The sequence below is a fragment of the Photinus pyralis genome, unplaced genomic scaffold (genome assembly GCF_008802855.1).
Source record: "Photinus pyralis isolate 1611_PpyrPB1 unplaced genomic scaffold, Ppyr1.3 Ppyr1.4_LG6, whole genome shotgun sequence".
In the NCBI taxonomy this organism is placed as follows: Eukaryota; Metazoa; Arthropoda; class Insecta; order Coleoptera; family Lampyridae; genus Photinus; species Photinus pyralis.
This window is the reverse complement of record NW_022170663.1, coordinates 29,763,784-29,781,857: the sequence shown is the minus strand read 5'-3', so window position 1 is coordinate 29,781,857 and position 18,074 is coordinate 29,763,784. Positions and strand designations below refer to the sequence as shown.

Sequence of the window (18,074 nt, the reverse complement as noted above, 5' to 3'; positions counted from 1 at the left end):
TGCTATAATTTCGTTAAAATTTTGCAAATGTACATTAGGCATAAAGGATGTAAAACTGTCAAAAACTTTTTTAATATCTTTCTATATCTGTAGCCATGACTTTTGTTATTTTATGAATTGCTACTAAAAACAGAAATGTTGAAATTTATTTTTAAATTTGCGGGTATACTAAAAGCTTAATAAAACATGTAAAAACAGATTTGTATGCACCTTTTAATTCTGAACAACTTTAAACTGTACAGTTTTTTCTGTAAAATGTACAGGAGGGCAGGATATTGCATAAAACTAATTACCCATGAGAATCCCTATGTTCCTACTTACCGTGCACACCCGGTATGATCTTTCTGCAGAAATTGTAAATTGTTTAAGGGATTTAATTGTATGACCACTAGCACTGTTAACTGATGAGTGTTTTACGGAAGGGTACGTTCCCAAAGGCATTGAAACGGTCTATACTTTTACCTATGTTTAAAAAGGGTAACAAAGAGGTTGTTTCAAATTATAGGGAGATATCAATACTTCTCATTTTTTCAAAAATATTTGAAAATATCTTAAAAAATCGCATACTGAATTATTTTTAATAACACACAATACGGTTTTTAGATCAAAAAAGTCAACGACGGACGCCCTTATAGATTTTAATGAAAATAATTATACAACAGCAACTTTTCTAGATTTAAGCAAAGCATTTGATTGTGTAAATCACCAGATTTTGTTAAATATGTAAGTTGAAACCAGATAATTTTGATGAAATTTCCATTAAACTCGCAATCATAACTCGAAGAGCGGTTTATTTTCAAATGAAATATGGGTACAATCTGGTGTCCCACAAGGTTACATTTTAGGGCCTGTGCTTTTATTAATTTATATAAATGACTTGCCTTCTACAGTTAATGGTCATTTCATATGATGACACAACAATACTAAGTTCTGGTTCAAGTCTAGAAATAACAAATAAAAGTATAGATCTTCAAGGGCAGTCCAAATCCTGGTTCCACTTGAACAAATTGTCTCTAAATGAAGACAAAACAGAAACTTTTACGATGAGAAGGGACACCGATGCAATTAACCAAAAGCCGGTGAAATTTCTAGGCGTCTATCTTGACCCCGCACTTAATTGTACACGCCATATTGACGAGCTCTCCTCAAAACTGAACAGAATTGTGGTCTTACTTCGTAATTTAACAAACCATGTTTTTCCGGAAGTTACGCGCACTGCGTACTTCGGATTATTCCATGCCAAATTATGGTATTTTAATGTGGGGCCACTGCTTCTTCGTCTCTAGAATCTTTAAATTAAAATACAAAGAAGAGTGGTTAGAATATTGGCTAACCTACTGATTGTAGGCAAGCCTTCACAGATTTGGAAATATTTAACTTTACCCTCACTTTACATATACACCTGTATGATTTATATGTAATAAGTAATTGCCAGAAATTTAAATGCCACTCGGACTTTCACAATTACGATACCCGAAATATGCATAATTACGTACCTACCTAATTTTTTACGTCTTAAAAAAAGTTTTTTAATATGAGGAAGTTTAAATCTAAATCTTATGTAATAAAAAAGGCTTTCTATTCACTAGAAGAATTTTTGACGAATAAATGTGATATAATGGAATACTTAGTTTGTATATTACGTTTGTCCTGTAACTTATTATATTCGTTTGTCTCTTACATTGCATACTTAAAATGACTTGTGTAAAACATCAATAAATATTATTGTTATTATTAAAATATCAAGTCATAAAAATACCGGCATTTTGGGAACCATTTTGATCTATTTTTTTTTTTGCTAAATTATTAACAATGGTGGATAGACAAACCCTATTTGTACCATATAAAAAAATTGCAAATTTTTTCTTCGCAATTAATGAAATTAGTTAACCCAAGTTTCTACCGCCATTTTAACCGTCTTGAACGCACTCTTATCGCACTGACTGGAGATAAATTTTTTATATACGAAAAATGAGTCAACTTCAAATTTAAATTTATTATAGACTAGATAATTGTTCATATAAGAAAATATTGGGTACTTATAATAAGAACTAAAACGCTATTTACATATTTAGAACCCCCGTTCCTCGACTTCAGCCACATAAAAAAGTCGGAAAAACATGCACCGTAATGAACACTTTTCATTCGACAGCCTCCACCGAACTACCTTGTATCTTCTCGAAACACGGTCTACAAACCGGTACCGCTCTTAATGTAAGATGTCCCGGTAATATCACTTGCTTGTCGATGCACCGGATGCAGAAGACATCTCCGCATTTCCGACAGTGATACTAAAAGATAGCATTAATTAACGTAAACTACCGGAGATTTTACCTTTCTACTGAAATGATCGAACGGCGCCGAACATCCGCACTCGCTAATATTCCGCAAGGTTTTCCAATCGAGAGCGACAGAGTCTAAGCTACTCATAACTTCTTGTGCGCCTTTCGTATCCGTAGAAGACTTGTCCTTTTCAAGATGATCAGTTTTTAAGGGGTGGTTGTCATCGGATGACTCCAAACGTGCGTTTTTCTCATACAGATATTTATTGTCTAGTAGGTTGGTGTCATCGTGCTTCGATTTTTTCTTCTCGGTCACGTTCAATATTAAGGACTTGACGGAAGAAATTTTCTAAAACAATTCGTTCCGTTTCGAAAGTACCAAAAGGGGCGTTACCTTTGTTAAGTATTTAATGTGGTCCTCTAGGGAGCGACTGTGGTCGCAGGTCGCCAATAGCAAATCTCCGAGGGGTTCGCGTGGATGAACGCCGTTTTCAAATCGACAGTACATACCCCGCCAAAATCTAGAGAGAGTAAGATTAGGTTTTGTTTCGTTAACTGGAGAATTCACCTGATATTTTGCGGGCACAAGTTCGGTATTAAAATTCCGGGAGTTTCGTCTTCGACATACACTGGGTTTATGTACTCGCTCAAGTGGTACGACATGTAACCCCACAAGGAAAACGTGCGCTCAGATAACCTAAAAGTGGAAGTCTCTATTTTTTATACTGTAATAAGCTTGTGGAACGGAATTAGGATTGCCACCAATTGTTTTAAAGTCCGAAATTATACCTGAATACTGTCACACTTAGTAAAAGATATAAAAAATGACAGAGAAGGAATTTCCTAAAAAATGAAGTATATTCAATAGGTATTAGGGCGTTGTGCGCGGGTGCACCATCCTGTTGAAACCAACAGTTACCAACTTTGGTTTTTTGTATGCCGTACATCGTTGCTTTTTGTACAGCATGATACTCTTTAATTGGGCCTTTTTCTCTAATTTGACTCATATCTCCTAGTTTCGAAGATAAGACATTCTTATCTTGGACACAGTGTATATGATCTAAGGGAAAACTACATAGAAATTTTTATCCATGTACCTATTCTTTTGTGTTGAACCCAATAAACGATTTATTATTATTATTAAAATTCTCAAAATCTAGTGGTTTTTTTTTAACTAAAAAGGTGGCAACCCTGAGTGTAGTAAACAAACCTCAAATCCAAGCGATCCTTCTCGCAGTTACCAATGAACGTCCCATACTGGCAGGACATAACGTGATCATGTATTGTCAGTAAGAAGCGCTCGTTAAATTGGAAGGTGAGGGGGAATTGCTGCATCAACTGCCACGTCGCGTCCAATAACTGAGTAAATACGGGCGAAACTTCCTTATTGTCGCTCTGCACGTGTCCGCATCGTTCCGAAAATTTGTGCCCGAAACCCAACCAGTCCTTTTCGATCAACGCCTGAAATCCTTCTATCGTGCGATAATACGGATCGAGCAGAAGCGAGGCCAACGAACACACTTGCGCCGTACGGTCCCAACCGTCCGAGCAGTGCACGACGACGCTAATATTATCCTCGAGCGCCTGCGCTATAAACCACGACGTTTCCAAAATCGATTTAATATGCTTCAACCACCCGCTCGATTCTAGACCGCTCAAAAAGCTGTTCATCGTCGGGTTCTTCTGCTCGCATGCTGAAAACGGGGCGCGATTGTAATTTATTAGAGATTGTAATGGTGCGCACTTACTTTCAACAATTTTTATTAAGCTATTACGCATGACGTGTATATTTTCAACTCCTAGAAAGTGGAACTTTATGTTTTCGTAAAAGGCTTCATTTTCGTACCCTTTTCCCGCTGCTCGATTCGCGATTGCATTAATCTAAAACAAACGGAGACGTTTGAAACTGTCTAGCAGCCCTGTTTTGGTGATTGCAGTTGATTCATTGATTAGAAATGGGCAGGTCCTAATTACTGGTCATTTAGTTTGATATTTGTAATATAACTTGATAAATTATTTAGAAAAGAGGGAAGGTGATTTTATAGCAATGATCTACGACGATAATATATCACGTTTGGTCCTATATTCCATTCAGGGTCGGTTCTACAATTACACCTATTTGCAGAATAAGATATTCTTGGAATAGCTACCATAGCAACAAGTATCCCATTGACTTACCCACCGGTAACCAAGGCAACCGCCCTCGGTTATTCTAGGTATAGCTTATTCTCGGCATACAGGGTGGGCCATTAGTGTGTGGGTGGAAGATTGTGGGTTTATTAAACGCGCACATTTAAAATTTATTGTCGGGGCATGTTGAGGGACCCTTAAGACTACAACCTAAAAATATGTTCACCGAAATTGCAATTCTTTTGTGTTGAAAGAAATCACTGTCAATTTTTTAAAAATTGCAATCAAAGGTAACTTGGTTATTTTAAATGGAACTACCAAGATATTTTTATCGCAGGATTTTATTACCTTTTTAACGATATGAGCATGTCGATATTTATCTTTTACATATTTTTTTGTAATTCAACCTATAATTCACAGTGTTTTTCGATTTTCAAAGCCTCTCAGTAATTAGTAGGCCGTTAAAAATAAACAATTGAAATAATAAAAAATTTACTTCAAATAAAACAAAACAAAAACGATAAAAATCAAAATAAACGGTTTGAATAAAAATTTCATGACTAGTAATGTACACGACTCGTTTTAGATATCATGTGTAACATAGTCACACTAAAATTGGCCAAGGAATCGAAATATGTAATACTAATAATATACAGGGGGTTCCATTTAAAAAAATGCAACTTTGACATAAATCATCCTGTATAACAATTGCAATTTCGTTGAAAATGTTTTTAGGTTGTATCCTTAAGAGTCCTTCAATATGCCCGACAATAAATTTTAAATATTGGCGTTAATAAACCGGCAATCTTCCACCCACACACTAATTGCCCACCCTGTATACCTGCATTGTAGAATCGGTCCTCAGTGTTGTAAAATTCCCGTTCATTTATCGCGGCGAATATTCGGGAATATCTCGATAATTTCGGTAATATTCATCTTTTACCAAATACAGTGGCTGTCCCATATCGCCTGGGATTGCATGGCTAATTTTCTTGTTACTAAAGATAGAGAATTGGTTAAAAAGACAATGTTTTTCAGTCTCTTCACATGTAATTATGCGAAACGTAGATGATGAAAGATAATAGGTACCTCTTAAGTCTGAATTGCATCACACTCGCTGACCTCCGCCGGATGGAGCTTTTAACTTGTTTCTAATTTCCACAGGTCTGCTCTCTGGAGGATTTCGCGTAGTGGTTTTGGATTCTGGGATGCTTTCCCTCTATTTTGACTGGACTTTGATAGAATTTCTCCAAAATTTAATGCTTGTCAGTGAAAATTTAATGCGGGTTGGTTAAAACAATCGCAGGCTGGTTAATAAAAGAAGCAGAGGCTTATGAAAACAATTTCGTATCCCCATTAATGGGAGGCTATACAATTTCGTCGGATGCACGTCTTCTTACGCAAATTTACCAAACTTTTCCACTACACTTCTTTACGAACACTCGCCTAGCCTTTAACTGTAGAACCGGCCGTTTTTAACTGACTAATTTGTATCACTAATTGCTTTTTAATGAATCGTAATAATTGCACGCTTCTAACCATACAGTTTACGTGACCGCTGTGAGCGTGCGAGTGCTTTCTTTTTACTCCCCACTTTTTGAGTCATAATTTGTCACGAGTCTTTTGCTTACTATGCTAAACCTACCTTAATACCACACACTGTATCAAATACAGTAATCTATCTTCAATAATAAGAAAGTTAGCCGCATGCAAAATCCCCCGCGATCTGGGACACACTGTATATCGAGCGATTCAACAAATTAGCGTCATAGTTGGCAATGGAAGTTTAATTGTGAACATACCATGCAACCGACAATTCACTTAATTTGACATTTGAAAGTTGGTATTTTTTAAATGCATCACCCTGTATATCATAACGTCCATTTTTTGAATTCTTTTTCCTAATTGCATTGAGATATCACAACCTATATTTTTTAAATTTTAAGTACCTTATTTTTTATTGGTTTTTAAAAAGTAGGCCATGGATTCATGAAGATTTTATTTTGTTTATTGTATAGATGGTAACTAAGGCAGCCGATACCAATTAATAAAAATGGCTGACGGTAGAAACACGTAATTTCAAAAATTTGATATAATAATTATATAAAAAATGTAGGTTGGGATACACCAATGCAACCACGAAAAAGAATACAAAAATTGATGTTCAGATATACAAGGTGTTGCATTTAAGAAATACCAACTTTGGGTCCAATCTCAGAAACGGTGATACCAAAATTTTTTTGACTACGCCACTGGATTCTATGTAAAAATATCTAAAATATACGGTTTTTTCTATCTTTCAAGGATGGTAAGATATGATAACATCTCAAAAAGTCAAACTTTTTGTTTTCACCCTGTCTCAGAAGCAAACGTAGTTAGATTGGTTCTGTTGGTGATATTAAAAGTTCCACAAAAAACTGGCCCAGAATCGCGAAAACCTCAAGTGAGTAAAAACAACCGAAATACACTGCAGTGTCAACCAAAATAGGACACACAGTACAAGTGAAGGGTAGACTATTATATGGCTATAGGGTTGCAGATTACCATATAATCCAGACACTGTTAACTTTTGACCGAAATAAGGTGCCTGATGACCCAGTCACAGCATGGGAAAGAGCGTGCTCCAAAATGGTATAACTTGCATTTAAAGTTTCTGACAATCTGCACTTAAAGTTGTTAAAAATGGTGGAAGTGTCCAAAACAAAAGGCTGCTTGAGATGAAGCACAGCAGTAATACCAACTTACCTTTGGCCTTGTGTCCACCACATACATAAAGCTAGAGTTCGGATTAGTCCTAAGCACGTGATTCAACATCTGTTCGTCTTCTAAGCACCTAGCGCTAAAGCCGGAAAGAGGTTGGCTGCAACGACTGATACTGGCCTTGTTATGATGCAAATATGATAATACCGGTAGCCGTCCCTTGGAACGAAAGCGAGAGCTACCCATCAATACTGTTGTGCTGGCAGTCGACGGCACGTATAGGAATTTCGGGTACGTATCACAGAGCTGTAAGGACAACGTTAACAAGTTTTTTTGCTAGTTCGCGAATTACCTCGTAGTCCTTATTTAGCATAGTTAAGCACCAGTGATCGTTAGGAACGCCCATTCTTTTATACTCCGATCTCAAGTCGAACATATTCCATCCGGAAGTTTTCGGTATGTCCTCGAAGCTAGCGGTGTACTGGAAACAGTAGAGGTCCTCGACGTTACTAGGTTGTGATAATTGTTGTAAGGTGGTGTAAATGTCGTGGCAGTCTCTTTCTTTTGGTATAACAAATGTTACCGATAGAAATGTTTTGCATCGAATTAGCAAGGGAGAGCCGGTTGTCGTCAACGGAAGCTTCTCTAAGCTCGCGATGTGCATGTGTAAAATCTGAAATCTGTCAATAAGTCGAGGTTTAAACAAAATCGAGTAATACCCATGTTTCCTTTTTAGCGTCGGGATCAACGAAGATGAGATGGGTTGCTGTGAGGTACAAGGTTCCCTGCGATGGAGTTTTGGAATATCTATCTAGCATGCGTACATTTTCAACCTGTAAGTAAACGTGACGTTACTAATTTGTATGGTGCAGTAATGAGGTATGGCGACCTTGAAATATCAAGGTCACTCATTAATCCCAGCGCTGGAAATCAATAGCGCCAACGTGTTCGTAAATAAAGTCCCCCAGGCGTAACTTATCGATTGTTTTATCGTTAAATAAGGTCAATGAGGGAGACTTTTTTATGGGTCAGCGCACGAGTTAACGAGAAAACGATTACCTCTAACCTTTTGGTTTATAAGGGAACCTCTGATTAATTCCGGCGATTCGTCGTCTTTTCCCAGGAGTAGCCAAGCTTTTATTCGAACGTACATCGACGGCGAAGACGTTAACTTGCGATTATACAAAACCGGATCGACATAATCTTGCATCATAAAACGCGCTAGTTACGTGCGCCACGCGATGATGTTCCCGCGTGCACTGCACTCGGGAGCCTCTTCTGCACATTCAGATCTTTTGGAGGCGTAGTTGCGCCCTTGCGTACATCAATTATAGCGCAGATAAGTGATTCTGGGTTACCCAATGGAGCGTTTCGATCCATCCCAAAATACACACACGGATGATATCATTCAATGTTTGCGATCCGCACGTGTTTCTGCTACGTGCAAGGGGAAACGAAGGGCCGATCAGGCCTTCTCTCCCTTTTAAGAACGGCAGTAAAGTAAAGCACCCATTTTTGTAAGGCACACAAACCGAAACAAATGTTGGAAAGTAAGCAACAAGTTTTTGACATTTTTTGATTTCTAACTTTGACAATCGCAGCAGCTTAAAAACTTTCTCAAGACTTTCGGCGGTCACTCAAAAAATTCCGTAAACTTTAAGGATTCGACTATAAAAAAGATCACTTACTTATCTAGTATTTTTTAAGAGATATTAAGTTATGAATGGAACTTTGCAAATTTTTAGAGAAAAATTGGCATGTGTCAAACACTATGACAGATAAGTACCTTAATTGCATTGAATTCAGAATAAAATAGAGCATTTAGAAAAAATAGAAAATGGTAAATTAATAAACCAAGATGGCGCCACTTCCGGTATTTACGGAAGCGGCGCCATCTTGAAATGAGCAATGGTCGATTATGGCTGTAAACTAAATTTCAAGGTTCTATTTGAACAGCAAGTATACTGTTAAATTTTTGGAGAAGAGAGTCAAAAAGTATAACGTCATCGTAAAGCGCCATCTGGCGGATACTCAATTAATACTATAGGTGCGCAATTGTGATCTCTAATGTATCGAATTGTAAACCATACCAAGGTTTTTGAAAATCCACGAAGGCGAAAAAACCTACTTACAATTTGTTTACCTACAGGGGCGGACTGGCCCGGGGGGGGGGGGGGGGCGATTGCCACCTGGCCTGTACGTCATAATGGCCCGTTAGAAATTTATAAGTTATTAACACGTTTCTCTAATTGGGGTTGATGTTGGGTTGTTAAAAAATTAAAAAATTCTGTTTTAATTGAAGTGATTTACAATGAATTTATCATTTTTTGTCGTAGCATGAAAGTGATGAAATACAATGATAGGCGACGCGCCTCGTTTGGATTGTATATTTTGTTACTTTTAATTATCAGCTGCAATTTAAAAAAAAACCTGTATTGTAATTGATTTCCGAAAAAGGAGTACATACTTTAAAATGAAGCAAAAAATGTTTTTGTGGTGCACTGCAGAGCTACCCCCCCACCACCTTCATTATTACACTAATACTTTAATGGCCCGTAACCTATGCAATGCCACCTGGCCTGCCCCTGACTAGAAACCAATTTCGAAAGAAAATTCAAAGAGCTGTAACTTTTGAACTAGTAGCCCAATCTTGGAACTGTTTGAAATTATGACAGGCCACATTTAATAAGAACATTTTTTTCCGGGTCGATCTGAGACAATTTTTTTTTCGGGGCTCAAAAAAAGGCAGTGTATATAACCTTCCTTTTTTACCAAAAAACGACTGCACCAAAATTTCTCGGGAAAACACTTTTTCTTATTAATTTTGGTGCGTAGAATCCAAAACAATTCGTACTTTTTCGATCAGACTTCTCAATCAAAAGTTATGAGACTAGAAACCAATTTCGAAAGAAAATTCAAAGGGCTGTAACTTTTGAACTAGTAGCCCAATCTTGGAACTGTTTGAAATTATGGATTCTACAGGCCACATTCTATAAGAAAATTTTTTTCCGGGTCGATCTGAGACAATTTTTTTTTCGGAGCTCAAAAAAAGGCAGTGTATAACCTTCCTTTTTTACCAAAAATCGACTGCACCAAAATTTCTCGGGAACACGCTTTTTCTTATTAATTTTGGTGCGGTAGAATCCAAAACAATCAAAAGTTTTAATTATCAGTTGCAATTAAAAAAAAAACTGTATTGTAATTGATTTCCGAAAAAGGAGTACTAAAATTTTTGTGGTGCACCGCAGAGGTACCCCCCCCCCCGCCACCTTCATTACTACACTAATACTTTAATGGCCCGTAACCCATACAATTCCACCTGGCCCGTAAGTACCCAGTCGGCCCCTGTTTACCAACACTTTGATATTTGTTCCCTCGTTTGTTCCTGTTGCAACCGCAAGTATTAACGAAACTTTTGAATGGGGCCCATATGAAGACTATAATTGAACTTTTTGTAAAACCAAAAACAGCGTGCCAAATGACAAAATAGGTTATGTGACAGACATGTCACTTGCTCAATATGTTGGAAATACAATCTATTAATAAATATACAACTGATCCTGATTTAGTTAATGAAATCATTGACTTTCCATTAGATGATCTTAGCACTAAATTCTAGTTTCAAGTAATTTTGTTTTTTACGGTTGGTACTTTTGTTGGTATTCCTGACATATCTGTCACAATTTTTCAAAATTCAATATAACCTACTTTGTCATTTGCCACGCTGTTTTTGGTTTTACAAAAAGTTCAATTAGATCCTTTGTAAATTTAAATATGTGCTAAATAAAAAAGACTTTCCTCTGGGTAAGTGTAATCTTTTAGCCATAATTTCTATTTATAACTTTTCAGCATCAATTTATTGAAATAGTCGTCCCTTTTATACTTGGAAATGGAACCAGTTCAGTTCCGAAACATACGTCGTGATATTCGCCTTTAATTTTCATAAAAATATATGCATGGGGAGATATAATCCAATAACCGATTATTATTAATTGAATTACTGATTCTCGATTACGGTTTGGTACCCGATTGCCCAAGTGTCAGACGTTAAAATTACTTTCGCAATACTTCATGAGTGAGCTATTCACTGCCCCTCTTATTCATTTGTTTCTGTTGTTATCTGTAACAGATTGGCAGAAAGTGCCCTTCCTGAGCTCGAAGAGGTCGCTGCGACCTCGAGTTCAAAAGGTAATTTTGTTATTTTCAGCGACTCCTTGATATAACGTTTCATTACCTACTGGTTTTCGATACAAACGAATTGTAAATACTACATTTTTTTGATATTCACTTAACAATTACAGCTCAGTTGTTTTCTGTGAAAGTCTGTTTTGATATTAACTTTCTAAATGACGCCAATAATATTTATACACATAAGTAAGCTTTATTTTTTTAAATAATTTTTCAAACTAATCTAAATCCGCCCACGAGTACATTAGCGGTAGAACGGGGGGAGGGGGACAAACACGCCTAAATAGGATTTGTGCATATTTTGGCATATTTATTGATATATCGCCATTACTAACTTCATAAGAAATATGCAAAATCTAAGGCTGGCCGTTTGTTGCTAACTTCGCACGGATCCACACTGATCGTTCTCAGAGACAGAATTTCATTCCCTAAGTTGAATGGTTTTCATATGCTACTGGATGGCGGGAAGTTACAGAGGAACAAATTTTCAGAAATTTTTCCGAATGTCTGTATGTAAATAATAATAATACCAGCTATTACCTGCATAGAATAATCATAAGAACAGTAATGTATTTTATTGAGCGGTGAAGATTAATATAAAGTAAATAAAAGGAAGTAAACAAACAAATAAAAAAATAGAAGAAATCTGCTCATGATTCCGGAAAGTGAAGGCGAAATAGAACTCCAAGTCTTGGGGCTCTTGATGTAGTTCAGCGAACTCTTAATTTTAGTGGCATGCTTTTCTCGTATAAATTATTCTTCTTTCTAACTGATACTTGTTTAAGGGCCTTCTTCGTCTCTTGGCTGGATGCAAGTCTGGTGTGTCAAGTGGAAGATGATGGCGACAATGAACTTTACCCTCACTTCTATTCGAAGCGAGATACTACCCAAGGCTAATACTGAGAAGTAAAACTGGAAAGAGTCAAATTAAAAAGCCCTTAACCCGCACTTGTGACAATAACTAGCAACTCGGGACAATCTGGGTTTGATAGGTCTTCTATTGATGCAACAAAAAAAGAGTTTTTTCCAAACTAGTATAAAACAATTCAGAAAATTCACAATTCCAAAACACGCAATTTTTACAAAACAAGAGAGCCATAGCAGGAAACCATTTGGACTCCCACATGAAACAAGTGGATTTATTTGGGAAAAAAATGTTTATTTTGGTCCTCTTGGCAACCCAATTTTTTTAAGTTGTTACACTCTGTATAAGAGGATTAGTTCAGTAGTTACCATAAATGGATAAGTACTTTTGGTGCACGGAAAAGAAGAAAAAGACACCAAGAGCAGGACTTACATATTACTATTAAGTTCTATGGAAACAAATGCAATCAGATATAGGAATTTCTCTCAGAAAAACATGAGAGACTTGCCCTTAATTGGATATAATTTCTATGACAATAGAAGGCTGTGGTACATCAAATTAGGAATTACGAAACTCAAATTTCCTCCATCTTCGACTACTAAAAGTAGGTTCTAATCCTTACATCGATAAGAGCGATTATTTACAAACATGTAAATCGGTCTGTGTCTGTTGACCCACCCCAAGTTTTCCATGGAAAACCCCCAAGACAAACATCTTTTTACACAAGGCCATCCGGATTTTAAAAAAAGTGTGTAACAGACACATGGTCTTAAGCGCCTTGAAATAATACTACTATCAATCACCAAATATCATCGAACCACTAATCTACGATAAAATGATAAAATATAAACAATGGAAAGAGATACGCCTTAAAAACATCAATTATCAATTTGTTAACATATTTCAAATAGCTTTTTGCATGTAATACTCACTTTTGGTGTTTTTATAAATTCCATTCCAACACGAGATGTTAAATACTATCTATTATTATAAGGTAACATTCTTTTCGAAATCAAGCACCTACTTATTTAATTAACAATAGGTATTTATTGCAATTTTCATTCCAACTTTCAATTTAATGATAACTGTCAAATTTAACTTGACAGATGGGCAGGTTCGCCAACAATACGATCAAAAATACCTAAATGCTACTACTTGTGGGCGCATTCACTTTCACACCAAATTTATGAAAAAATACTTGAATGCAACCGTTGATTTGAATAAAGCTTACCCAACCCTGTAGGTGTGGAACAAAGTGCAGAAATCTGGGAAACACTCAAATTGTATGGAAAAATCGCTTCAGACCTTCCATTATGTGCTTTCCTGAGATTTCTTAAAGAAAAGCTCGCTCAAGAGCCCACCAGAGTTTTTCAGGACACCTTCGTCGCGCTTTTCAGAGCATTATAGGATCTTTCTACAACGAGCATTCTATTACCACCTTATTAGAGCGTTGTTGGGTCTTTTCCAGAGTTCTTCAGACCCATGTGGTACAATCTTTTATAATTTCGAGAGAAAAACGGTATCTTTAAAAACACTTGAAATGTTTTGGACACTTAAATGGCTCTAGATACCCTAAACGCTTGATAGAGCAATTAAAATTCAGGCTGGTATTGCCTTCCAGCTCTCTGCTAAGACCCTAATAATCTTCTCTGGAAAGCACTTATGAAACTCTGGAAAGCTTTAGAAGGCACTTTCTAAATGTTTCCCAAAACACCTTTACAACAATGTTTCTCAGCTCTGGAGTACCTAGAGATGGTTAACGCATTAGGAACCTTCTGATTTACGACCAGCATTTGCAGTAACAATATTGCACGTTCATACTCATCTAGTGCTCTAATGACCCAAAAGTGATGAATGTTCGATAGCCTTTTGACTCCCAAATCACATTCAAGTTTTATTGCAAATAAAACTTTCATAATCATCATAAAGTTTTATTAAGATTTTAATAGTGGGAAAGGTATAAATATTAGTGAAGTGACACCGAGGCCGCACCAGTCGAGCACAATGGCAACACACGAAGTGAAGGTGCCGGTATTCTGGGGACACATTGCAGGTAATGTCAATTATTGAAAAGATGGTAAAATAATGTGTTCTTGCAGTGAAAACATGGGGAGAAGCAACGGACCCTCCTATTCTTATGGTTCACGGAGTTCGTGACAATGCCGGTTCCTTTGATCGGTTAATTCCCATGTTGCCCCCGCGGTTTTACTACATCTGCCCTGATCTACCAAGCCACGGGCTATCGAGCAAGTTTCCTCCACACACAATGATAACGAGCATGGATTATATTTTAACGTTAAAGCTGATTTTGGATCACTTTAAAAAGGAGAAGTACATTTTTTTCGGGCACAGTTATGGAGGGCAGCTGCTCATGATGTTCGCCCAAATATATCCGCATTACGTTTCCAAACTGATCACGTTGGATTCCTTCTACTTGCTGCCGATGCCCACGAAATCCATGATGAGTGACCTCGTGCGTAATATTAACAAAGTTATTGCGCTAAACAACACAAAGCAAAGAGGTATATTTTATCTGGACGGCGTCGACAAAATAAAGGAGACCAGAATGTACGAAAACGAACTGGACGAAGAAGCAGCAATGTGTTTGGCCGATAGGTGTTTAGCAGAGCATGGTAAAGAGATGTATATATTCTCGACGGATGCTAGAATAAGTTCCAGAATAAACCCATTTTTTGATTTGAAAGTAATCATACAAATGCTTCACCATTATAAGATAACGTGTCCATTCTTGTTCATCTATACGACGGAAACGAAAGAGAAGTACAGTGATTATTGCCACGCAATGATCGATGCAATCAGGACCATGCCAAAATGTCGAATTGAAGAAATCTCGGAGAATCACGACGCCCATCTGAACGAACCAGAATCCGTTGCGCCCTTGATTAGTAAATTTTTGGAAGAACTTAGTAAATTATAAATTTTTGAACATATGCATATTAAAGATAGATTTCAATGATAACACATTTTTAATGCTATTGCCTACCAACAGAACTATAATGTATTTAAACAAAGTTGGAAAGGGTAAAATTGATGAAAAAAAACTGCATTTTCGAGAAGAAAATTAATATTTCTCCAAAGAGGGTAGTAAAATTACCTTTTGGTTTGCGAGTGTAGGTCAATTACTAAGACCATAAGGCTACAATTCCTTAAAATGGATAAATTTTTAGACAGGTAAGGTTTGGCAGTTTTTAGCCAAAACCAAATGACTTTGAAAGGTTCACTATAATGCTAAAATTGATGAAAAAAAACTGCATTTTCGAGAAGCAAAGAGGGTAGTAAAATTACCTTTTGGTTTGCGAGTGTAGGTCAATTACTAGACCATTTCCTAAATTCTTTTTCCTCCCTAAGTTTTTGCCGCAATGGGCTCGGTCCCACAGGCCCCATGCTAAATCCGGCCTTATTTAGGTATCTTTTAAAGTGTTAGAACGGGAGAAAGGTTCGGAGGGGCAAGGTACATAGCAACTGGATTCGAAGGCTTTGTTGCAGTTAAGTAAAGAAGGGAAGTGTTTGAAATGAGATCCCCCCCCCCCCTCTCTCAATCATTCCATCGTTACGAGATTTAACTAATACGCAAAATTCACAGTTTAACTCACCACAGCGCCTATACGTGTCACAACGTTGTTGCAAAACTGCTTTCAGTATTTTACCCCGATGCGATGGAACCCCCTCCCCCTCTGTAAACGCAATCTTACTTTCTTTTATTAATATTTCCGCATCATTACATCAACAGGAGGTTAAGCCCCCAGGTACGATTATGAAATTGGTAAAGATGGCTATGGGACGTTTTCAATAAATAAAATTTGCGGGAGAACCCCTAAATTTTCCACAATCTTAATACACAGTTCACAAAATTTCGTCGAAATGTGTGATTATATGTTACTTCATGTTTCACGATTAGGTACTTTTAAGTTGGTAATAAAAGGGTGCGTAAAACATTCCAACTTCAATTTTTCTTTAGAGGTTATGTTATGTTTTTCACGATAGTGTACTGTAGAACTATTTCCAAAATTTTTTTCCGCCCCTAAAAATTTGCCGTTATGGGCTCGGGCGCACATGGCCCCATGCTAAATCCGGCCCTGCCTATAGGTACCTTTTATAGTATTAGAAAGGGAGAAGTTCTCGAATGGGTCTAACCAGCAGCTCTAGGAATTCGAAGGCTTTGAAGGCATAGTTAAGTAGAGAAGGGAATTTTAACGCAGCTGTTGGGTCCACATCAGCCTAGAACACTTCGGGAAAGTTCTGACGTTGAGGTGACTCTTGAAATGACACAGATAGGTCTGGAAAAGTCTTGAAAGCTCTGAAAAGTGCATACCTAAAGCTTTGGGGTTGATGATCGATGATGAAATGCACTCCAAAACTATAGTTTAGGTGGATAGAAGGTTTTCATGGTTCATTTTCAGATCTTTTTTAAGGTTCTTTGAAGCAAATAGAAATCATAAAGGCTTAGGAAAGTGTCTAGAAGCGGGTGAGGTGAGAGAAAAAGAGAGAGAAAAACTTTCTCGATTGTTGGATAGCATTTAAAAAGCTTTTAAGCGAATAGGTGTTTGACATGCGTGGCCAGGGACACAATTGTGTTGTTGAGGGCTTTCTGTGGAATCCTTCAGAGCTAAAAGGGTTTGAAACAAAGCTCTGGCAAGGCTCTTAAACAGCAGGAAAGTCTCCACGGCTCTGACAAGAAATACGCACTTTCCGTTTTTTAATGTTTTATTATATCGGGCGATCAAAAATGAGTGACTGTCGAGTCGCCTTTGAAAGTTGAAGTTAAGTACGATTTCCCATGTAAACAAAAATTCCAAAGGTGACTCGACGGTCACTCATTTTTGATCGCAATGTATGATTCAAAGGTTTTCCAGGGTTATGTGATATTCCTTTCCAGAACTTTTGTAGGGAACCTATTTTCTGGGCTGGGAATGTCTTGCGCAACCTTAGAAAGCGACTCTGGACCTAAACACTTATGAGTTTTTCCAGGGAATTTCCGATATACGTCCTAAAGCTTTCGAGGCATGTACCTACAACCTTATGTCCTTTCCAGAGAACGGGAAAGATGATAGAGAGGAAAGAAAAAAGGATAAAATTTATTTAATCAAAGCTGTATAAATAATCAAAATCAAAGATTACATTAGGCGCTAGCGCTACTAAGATAGAGAGGTCAAGGTGAACTTTCATTACCCCTTTAAAAAGAGGTGGGGGTGTAATCCAGTGTTTCTCAACCATTTTTTACTGGTGGCCTACTTGTGAATGTTATTTATCTCTGTGGCCCCCCTCCGCGATAGACCCGTGGTATGGTATCCCCCCTGGAGGGGGTGGGGGGTAATATCCAGAGAGATTTTTGAAATCTTAGTAGCTTTTTATACGTATTTTTAGACTTTTCAATATTTTAACGCTTTAGATTAGATCAAAATTAATTTGAGTTATTTTTTAGTTATCATGAAACCATTTTCAAGCTCAATGTATTTTGACGCTGAAATTTTTTTTTTTAAATTGCGTCTTTGAAAGTTGTAGAAAAATCTAAAAATAATCCTGGCAGGCGGTAGAGGGGTATTAGTCGTGTTAGAAAAAAATAACAAACATTTTCCGGTACCTTTCTAGGAAAGGTACACTGAGATAACACAAACAAGAATAAGGGGTTATTCCGAGTGTTTCTCAAACTTTTTTTGTCTGGCGGCACACTAAAAATATTAACAAAATTCGCGACACCCCTAGTACCTACCTATTATTTTTTTTTTGCTTTTTTACAGTTAGTAAAGAGATGAAGGATGAGAAGTCTTTACAAAAAAAATGTCTAAACACATGTCTAGGTATAGATAAACTCCTGAGTTGACTTTCCGACTACTTTTAATAGTCATTGCAATTTATTACTTTTGGTCATAGTATAACATTTAGAAAAT

The 18,074-nt window shown here is 37.0% G+C and overlaps 2 protein-coding genes across 3 annotated transcripts; one reads left to right on the top strand and one right to left on the bottom strand.

The window, feature by feature from the left end:
- Nucleotides 1-1,976: 1,976 nt before the first annotated feature.
- Nucleotides 1,977-13,278, bottom strand: LOC116174959 (myotubularin-related protein 6). 2 transcript variants are annotated; one of them, XM_031492999.1, is made up of 10 exons: nucleotides 13,098-13,278; nucleotides 7,832-7,945; nucleotides 7,465-7,785; nucleotides 7,158-7,418; nucleotides 4,031-4,163; nucleotides 3,493-3,976; nucleotides 2,851-2,979; nucleotides 2,677-2,803; nucleotides 2,335-2,631; nucleotides 1,977-2,291 (listed from the first exon to the last, which is right to left on the bottom strand). In XM_031492999.1, exons 1-10 carry the CDS (start codon nucleotides 13,119-13,121, stop codon nucleotides 2,142-2,144), a joined length of 2,040 nt encoding a protein of 679 aa, XP_031348859.1. In that variant the 5' UTR covers nucleotides 13,122-13,278; the 3' UTR covers nucleotides 1,977-2,141. The 2 variants fall into 2 exon arrangements, with proteins under 2 accessions (XP_031348859.1, XP_031348858.1); XM_031492998.1 differs by lacking the exon at nucleotides 13,098-13,278 and adding an exon at nucleotides 8,179-8,384.
- A 782-nt stretch (nucleotides 13,279-14,060) lies between these two features.
- On the top strand, nucleotides 14,061-15,145 carry LOC116174960 (serine hydrolase-like protein). The gene is made up of 2 exons (XM_031493000.1): nucleotides 14,061-14,218; nucleotides 14,265-15,145. Exons 1-2 carry the CDS (start codon nucleotides 14,170-14,172, stop codon nucleotides 15,101-15,103), a joined length of 888 nt encoding a protein of 295 aa, XP_031348860.1. The 5' UTR covers nucleotides 14,061-14,169; the 3' UTR covers nucleotides 15,104-15,145.
- Nucleotides 15,146-18,074: the final 2,929 nt, after the last annotated feature.